Here is an 8726-nt window from a genome sequence, read left to right on the forward strand (position 1 = left end):
AAAGACAATACAAGAGAGGAAAAGGGAAGCATGTCTATGATCTGTCTCATGTTACAGTGAAAGTCTAGCCTGTTATTGCCGGTGACGAGGGCATCTTATATAACACAAAGTAAGTGAATGAGGCAGAGGGGTTCCCAGAGAGGTGGAAGACCTCAAAGACCTGACCGCCAGATAACTCCTTGGCACACTCTCTGACTAGACTAAAGTTGCGACTGTAACACTGATGCGAGTTAAATACATGAAATGTAGGTTACTGAAAAAAACAAGGCCTTTATACAATAGTAATATATATATATCAATATCTTTTAATTGTATTTAATTTATGGTTCTTTATTAATCTTTTTACTCCTTTCACATTCTTTTTAATAGGTTTCTGTATATTTCTGTATATATTCATGTTGGGGACAGTCATATTGCAAGACAATTTTCATATTATACTTTTTATTTTCCATATTTTAAAATGCTATTTGAGTAATTCAATGCTTATAGGCAAAGTCTCGGTAACTTTAGTTTAGGGTTCAATTCTTACTATTAACTAGTTGCTCATTAGCATGCAAATTAATAGGATATTGGCTGTTTATTAGTAGCCTACTTATAAAGCACATATTAATGCCTCATTCTGCACGATCATATTTTAGTTAAATCCACCTATAATATCTAGACTTAACAACTTCCTTACTAACTATTAATAAACAGTAATTAGGAGTTTATTGAGGCAAACGTCTCAATAGTGAGAATTGGACCCTAATCCAAAGTCTTTGCTTTCCTCCCAAATTAAGAAGAAGAAGAAAAAAAAAAGATTGGTCTATTGCTAACAGTAAAAGGACATGACATTTCTAGCCTTATAGTTAGCCTACTTTTGGCATAAAATAACTAATTCAGTATTTCAGCTGATAAATGCCAGTCTCTAATGATAATTATTGAAACAAGATTTGAAATGATCACATCCGCAGCCTGCGATTCATATCACTGAGATTTGCATTTCAAACCAAACACTTCAACAAGTACACAATGTAGAATTTTAATACAAACAGTAATAACACAGTTATTAACACATTAAATGGCTTTATGTTGTCACTTATTTACAGTCATAAATGTACGTCCAACTATGGTAAGTTGTCAGGCTAAGCACATGATATTCAAGTTCCTGAAGTTTCGTTTTTTAATATTTTTGAAGGCTTTGAATGTTCTCATTAGAATTCTAATTCTAGAATAAAAGGATGCGTTAAAATGTTCAATTCATTCTGTAGCGCCGCCACCACCACAGTGTTCAGTTAGTCTGTAAAGAACCATCATTATAGATGTAAAATGTGCAAATGTATGTCAGATTAACAACGACAACAATTCTCTACTTAATAATTCAAACAGAAATAGCACACTGCTTCTCCTTCATACTAAAATAACATAACTTTAGGTAAGTATAAAATAGCAGCAGTTATTAACACCAAAAACACAATGAAAACATGTGTTTACAGTATATCCTGTATGTCTTGGGGAAAACAGCTCACCAAGATTCCCATAAATGAAAAACAACTTGCATAATACAATGAGACCTTGGCTCATAGCTCCCTGATTCTCTCTCCCAACAAAACGTTATGTATTTTCACTGATTATTAATCAAAAAGATCCAAGAGTGAACGTCTTTATCCGTCAACGAAAATTGCCTTTCTTGAGGCAAATGTTGATTAAGAGAAAGTGATAATCAGACTTGGAAGTCTTGATACGAAGGTCCATTTCTTTCAACTCAAGTCAACATTTACCATTAATAAGATGAAATCAATTCCACTCAATATAAAACCTGGTGCATCCCATTTGAGTGAAAGGCACTGTAATGCTCATAGAAATAAATATGGACTGTAAGTGGAAAACTCTAAATACATTTCTCCTCTTCATTGGCTGAGCTTCCTCTAAAGTGCCACAACAAACCATGATTATCATTTCAAATACAACATGAAAGAATTATGATATACACTACTTACTCGGAATTATATTAGAAAACACATACATAGATACAATAATATGACAAAGGTGTAAGAGATAAATGTTAAAGGCGTCGTTTTGCAAGTTACCCAAAACGATAGTTTGTTGGTGGAAACATTAGGCCACCCACATGCACTTGATGATAGTACTGTACACGTGTCGTTTAATTTTAGAGTGATTCTCTCATTTTAATTACACATAGTGGACAGGATGTGATAGGTTTATGAGATTATGAGATGGTTTAAGTTGTTTTATTATTTAATAATAGGATTATGCAACACGGATGGAAATCTAATTTCTGTTACTTATGTTTTCAGAGAAACTGTTATTAGTTAGGTAACTTTCATAATCATCTGTTTCATTCTCCAAAAAATCTCTAAAAATGAAACTCATTGGCTGAATCTCACAAAACCTGTGAAGAACCTGACGGGGTCATTTTTCACCACAAAATAAATAGAAAAATATGGATTTTTCCATATTTTCCTTTTTTTTCCATAAAAAAGTAAAAGAAAAAATATATTAATTATTTGAATGGTAAAGTATTTATACATCTTAGAAGTTCTTGTTTTAGAAATACTTAACTCTTGCATTGTCAATACAAGATCTTGACCAAAAATGTATGCATCTCTTGATGGAAGTAAATGTTTTTTTGGTACATTTTTGATCAAGATATTGTATTGACAATGCAAGAGTCCAGCACTCTGTTAATTTCCCCCAGCACATCCTAAAGACTTTCAATGAATTTAAGGGGTCCAATTCATGTGTGAAAATTATTCTTCATGCTCCATTCTTTCACAATCTGAGCCTGTAGAATCTTGACCTTGTCATACTGGAATATGGCCATGATGTGTCTTCCTACATGGTTGTTTAAGAAAGTAAAAGCTACACACTCCATTAATTAGAGTTAGAAGAACATGCTAGAAACATAATAATCAATACTGATCCAGTCATAGACTTTTAAGCATTTGCCTATTTGAATCCAAACAGCGACATTATTTATTTATTTATTTGTCTGGGCAGTGTATAATCTCTTGATTTTGTGGTGAAATATGACCTGCAGATGTTTAATGTGATTTATGCTCATGAAAATGAAGTTTCGATATGGGTTTTAATACTTAATACTTTCCATTTGCTTTGTTCAGAGAGGAACTACTTCCATGTTTTGTATTGTTCCCTGACTTTGAAGCTTGATCGGTTGTCTCAGCTATGGGCTGCTTCTCCTCCTGCTCTGTCTCTCTATGGTAAAAGTAGTTGAAATTTGAGACTATTACAGGCACTGGCAGGGCGATGGTCAACACCCCAGCAATGGCACATAAAGTGCCCACAATCTTACCGCCTAGTGTAATGGGACACATGTCTCCATAACCCACAGTGGTCATGGTAACTACAGCCCACCAGAATCCATCAGGGATGCTAACAAACTGGGTGTTGGGGTCGTCCACCTCAGCGAAATAGATGGCGCTGGAGAAGAGAATGACGCCGATGAAGAGAAAGAAGATGAGCAGCCCAAGCTCCCTCATGCTGGCCTTGAGTGTCTGGCCCAGGATCTGCAGGCCTTTGGAGTGACGGGAAAGCTTAAAGATCCTGAAGACTCGCACCAGTCTAATGATTCGCAGGATGGCCAGGGACATATTCTGCCCGGTGTTGGACTTATGGGTGGTGGTCACGATCTCAGTTATCAAAGTGACAAAATAGGGAATAATGGAGACAATGTCAATCATGTTCATCATGTTGTTGAAAAATTCTCGCTTGCTTGGGCAGGCCATAAAACGCACCAGCAGCTCGAAGAAGAACCAGATAATGCAAGCGGTCTCAATGATGAAGAAGGGGTCGGAGAATGTGCTGGTGATGGTTTTGGGGGAGGCGCTTGGAGGAGCACCTGAGGGATGCGTTTGGTTTACGGAAAAAACAGCGGTTGGAAAAATATCCATCTCCTCACGGAATTCTGGGAGAGTCTCCAGGCAGAATATGATGATGGAGATGACGATGACGAAGACGGAAACGAGAGCAACCCCTCGGGCTGCGTTTGAGCTCTCGGGATACTCGAAAAGCAGCCAGAACTGCTTGTGGAACTCATTGGATGGCAACGGGACCTCCACTTCTTTGATAAAGCCTTCCTCCTCGCGGAACTGGTCCATGGCTTCCTGTCCTAACTCGTAGAAGATGATCTCATCTGAGAAGACATCTAAAGGTACATTCGCAGGCCGGCGAATCTTGCCCCCCGACTGATAGTAGTAGAGGATCCCATCAAAGCTTGGACGATTGCGGTCAAAGAAGTACTCGTTTCTCATTGGGTCAAAATAGCCTATTCTTTTCATTGGGTCGCCCAGAAGAGTCTCAGGGAACTGGTTGAGGGTCCTCAGGCGGGTTTCGAAGCGAAGACCGGCGATGTTGATGATGACCTTCTGATCACCCTCATCAAGACCTCGCTTATCAACAAACAAGTCCTCGTAGCATTCTTTGGCCAGTCTACTGAAGATTGTCTCACTTTGTGTTCCTTCACTGTTCACAAGTAACTTCCAGTTGGAAATGAGACTAGCACAGCTAGCACGTCCTCTCCTTGTGTGAGGGGGCAGGACGGGTGATTGCGGTATATCCAGATTTGGTGGGGACTTCTCTTTAAATGGTGAAACTTTTGCAGTATTGCAGTAGGTGCTGCCAGGCCCAAACTCTGGCATCTCTACTGTCAAAGCCGTCATCTCATTGGGATAGTCTGGGTCATTGAAGTTGTCCATACAGTTGTCAATATTTTCCATACTGTCAAAGTCGACTAGCGCCACCTCCATCCTTCCAGCCTGGACCGTCATGTGGCCCCAGATATCACACAACAGCCCAATTATACCTTCACCAGAACAAAATCACCGGTTTAATACTTCAAATGCTCTTCTCCATTTGATTTTGAGGTGAAGGTCAACAAACTGAGGAAGAATCAACAGTGCTGGGACCTGCAAAACAAAGAAGAAGTGTTAGAGCGTGTTTTTGCCTAATACAACTCAGACTAAAGCAGTAAATGGTGTTTGAGAGGCACATTGTTTCTTGGTAACTGCTCTGAGACGAACCCTGAGGAGAGCAGCTGGTGAAGGTGACATATTTTGGGAGGTGTCAGCATCACAACACTTCCAAAAATGACAGTCGTTGCTGGGTTATTTTTGTTTTTGCTGTGAATCTACTTTACACTGCAAATGTGGGAGTGATGGTAAATTTCACAAGTCTATCACAATCCATGAAGGAAACACTAAACATCCTCTTTCGGACTGACCTGTTCAGCTCTTAGTATATTTTCTCATTGTTACAATGTTTTTATGAGAATTAAACACATGTCCTTCTCCAATTCACAATTACTGTAATGCAAAGGAAATAATGATATATTAAATGAACTATTTTAAAAGTATGGTCCCACTTTATATTAGGTGTCTTTAACTAATATGTACTTACATAAAAATACACTTGACAGGTTGGGTGGTGTGGGTAGGTTTAAAATCCCCATGCATTCAAAATTGATGTTTTTTGTCTTTTAGTATGAATATGTTTGTCTTACTGTTATCTATAATAGTGAGCTCCAACACAATGACAAAATTTGCATTTAGAAGATATAAGCATTCAAAACTTACAGTCTCTCACTTCCACCAATATGGATCAATGAATTTGATGACATCACTCTGCACTTCTCTTCAGATTTTCTGTCCAATTAAATGCTCTCTAGAATCTGAAGCTCCGCCTCCTACATTATAAATAGACGCTGAATCTGCGACTGAAATCGGTCACTTGTTCACACATTTACCATTTTCTACATGGTGAATGGCATATAGTGCTCTATATAGGGGATAGGGAACTATTCAGACAGTGTAAATATGCTTTCCATTGGGGCGAATGAAGTCTGGTTTCACGTCTGTCTCACACCGCAGCTCCGGCCCAGAGACACGTTAGCACAGAGCGGATTATATGCGCGAGTCGGCACAGGCCAGAAAACAGGCGGACCCATTTGAATTCTGCACAGAATGCTGTATTTTAAAGCGATATGGAGTAGATTAGGAGGAAACTGCAGCTTTATCGAGCTCAACGGCTCTGATCTAACTGTGATATAAACTAAACGCTACTGGCTATTTTAGAAAAGGGGAGGAGCTGTTCGATATGTCCCGCCCTGTCTTCCTGTTTCAGTGGAAATTACGTCAACACATTGAATAACGCTACGCGTTTAAAGGCACTTCAGTGGGCCTTAAAGAATGGGTTAAGTGGTAAGGGAAATGTTAACAGTGGGATACAGTAGATGTAATTACAGAAATTCATTACTGACAATTACATGCAGGTATTTTTTAGTACAATGTAAAAACATTGTAAGTGCATTGTATCAAATGATTAATTTAAATGTTAGTATATAGTAGTTAAAGACACTTAATAAGTGGAACCAATATACATATACATCATGGTAGTATATATTGTACGGTTTAATTTAAATAAATAATAACGTTTTTATTATACAATAACAAATAGTGCATTTAAAAAAAGAAAATTTAAGGGATAACACCATTAACAATAACTGGACAGATTACATGAATGCGAATTTGGAAAGATTGAATATCATGAATGTATGTGCATGAAAATGTAAATGTCTTAAATCAGGCTTTATGCAAAATATTTAATAATTTAGCATTTTTTTTCTTTTGATTTTGGGGTAAAGTGTGACCTAGTCACGCATTTATATTAACACTCAAATGTTAAAGGTTGCGAAGCCTCTTTGCATTCCCATATCCTCTCGCTGTCACATGTTTCGTACATGTGACCGGACATTTGGACGGGTTCCCTGCTGTTCTTAATGTGACGTTTCCCGTTTCTATGGTGACACACCTCTGACACAACAGCCGGCCGGACATCACCTCAGCTAATGTGTAACCCCTGTCAAACACTTGACACCAGAGTCCTGGCCTGTGAGGCGGTGTGGGAGAATAAGAGAGCCGCCGAAAGAGAAGTCGAGAGATAGCAGCAGAGCCAAGGAAGCCGAGAGAGAAAGAGAAACTGTTGGCCCAGTAAAGGCCAAGACTAAGACTGTGGGGAAAACAATCGCCCCTCATCTAATTCACTTACTATTCCATTGACCTGCATTGGGTTCAGAGGAAATGTTGCAGTGCCTTCAGACAAGCTGTACAAGTCATTAATAACAGGACTGTGCAGAGCCAGTATTTCTCTCTGGTGGTTTTAAACCCGGTAACCAAAAGCCGCGTTTCCATTACCCTTCAAATTGCGTAAATTGAAACTGAACTGAATGTGGAAACACGCAAAAAGTGTTTAACGCTCGCATGAGGTGTTTTTTCAGGCTATTCAAAAAAGTATTATTTCGCAAAACTGCAATGGAAACTTTTTTCGCATTTGAAGGTCATCTGGAGTACGTAAAAGTCGATATTTTTTTAAAGATGACGCGGTATGTTTAGACAGAAGATTAAAATCATAAAAGACAAAATAATTACTGGAATACTGGATTCTAAACAACAAAGAAATGTCACAATTTTTCAGGATCTTGAAGCAGATATGAGGGAGAAAGGCATGGCCCTCCTAAGTATAAGGGTCTTTTCCTGCCATCAATGCTTGGATAACAACACGTCTCCTTCCATTAAAAATAATGGCTAGTGCGGTGGATGGGATATATGTTAACCTCCCAAAATCCATTGGCAGGATTTTTGGAATGACTTATCGCGAGAGGAAAAAAAAAATGTTTTAATTGCATAACATCAGTTATTGGAAACACCGTCATTTCGCAATCATTTTTTTATCGACATTTAGAAAATATCGCAAAATCTTTGCGCAAATCTCTAATGGAATGGCGGCTAATGACATTTAAATTGAATACAACTCGTCTCACACGTTTGTACCGTGGATGTGAATGATACATCAAATCTACTACATTTCTAAGTGACTTTTCCCATTGACTTACATTGAAGGAGGGTTCTGAGTTCAATATAGAGACAACAATATCAAGGATGAACATTAACCACAATCATCCTGAATATCCTAGAAATCACCACACATTAGCTACCACAGAGCAATGCTAAAAACAATAAACAAACAAAATAAAGAGTTTTTCAGTGTCCTTGTTACACGTGTTACATGTAGTTACTATAGTAATAACTATAAATTCATAAAGTCCTAGACCAAACCAAATATATCCCTAACCCTATAGTAAGTACAAGTTGTTAATTTATACAGTATTACTCAGTACTTTAATGTATAATCACCCTGAAACAAGGATACCTTGAAATAAAGTGTAACAGGAGTAAGCTTTAGGTTAAACTTTATTTCGACGGTCCAGTTTAGACATTCTACCAACTAAAAGTAACTTTGCAACTACATGTCAACTAACTCTCATTAGAGTATCAGTAGATCGTTAGGGTTCGGGTTAGAAGAATAAGTTGACATGTAGTTGCAAAGTTACTTACAGTCAGTAAAATGTCTAAAGTGGGCAATCAAATGCATGCACAGGTATTATAGATTTCCAAATGTCCAGCATTAACAGGCTAAATCTCAATAGGAGCGTGGTTTGAGAGGCGTAGACAGATGTTTAATTAAAGATGCCAAAAATGCGTCATCCTGCTCAGCTGCCACTGACCAGAAAACAGAGAACATGTGCGTCACGGAGAGAGAGAGAGAGAGAGAGAGAGAGAGAGAGAGAGAGAGAGAGAGAGAGAGAGAGAGAGAGAGAGAGAGAGAGAGAGAGAGAGAAGCTGTCATTATACGAAGTCACTTTTTTATTTATA

At 38.1% G+C, this 8726-nt stretch overlaps 1 protein-coding gene across 4 annotated transcripts in view; it reads right to left on the reverse strand.

Moving 5' to 3' along the window:
• Positions 1-540: 540 nt before the first annotated feature.
• Positions 541-8726, reverse strand: part of kcna10a (potassium voltage-gated channel, shaker-related subfamily, member 10a) — a 23957-nt gene continuing 15771 nt past the window's right edge. For all 4 annotated transcript variants that reach the window (XM_079589720.1, XM_079589721.1, XM_079589719.1 and 1 more), the window contains exon 2: positions 541-4925. In XM_079589720.1, the coding sequence (XP_079445846.1) occupies positions 3096-4787 (1692 nt within the window). In that variant the 5' untranslated portion in view covers positions 4788-4925 and the 3' untranslated portion in view covers positions 541-3095. The remainder of the gene's footprint in view (positions 4926-8726) is intronic.

The sequence above is a fragment of the Phoxinus phoxinus genome (genome assembly GCF_949152265.1).
Source record: "Phoxinus phoxinus genome assembly, chromosome: 18".
Taxonomy (NCBI): Eukaryota; Metazoa; Chordata; class Actinopteri; order Cypriniformes; family Leuciscidae; genus Phoxinus; species Phoxinus phoxinus.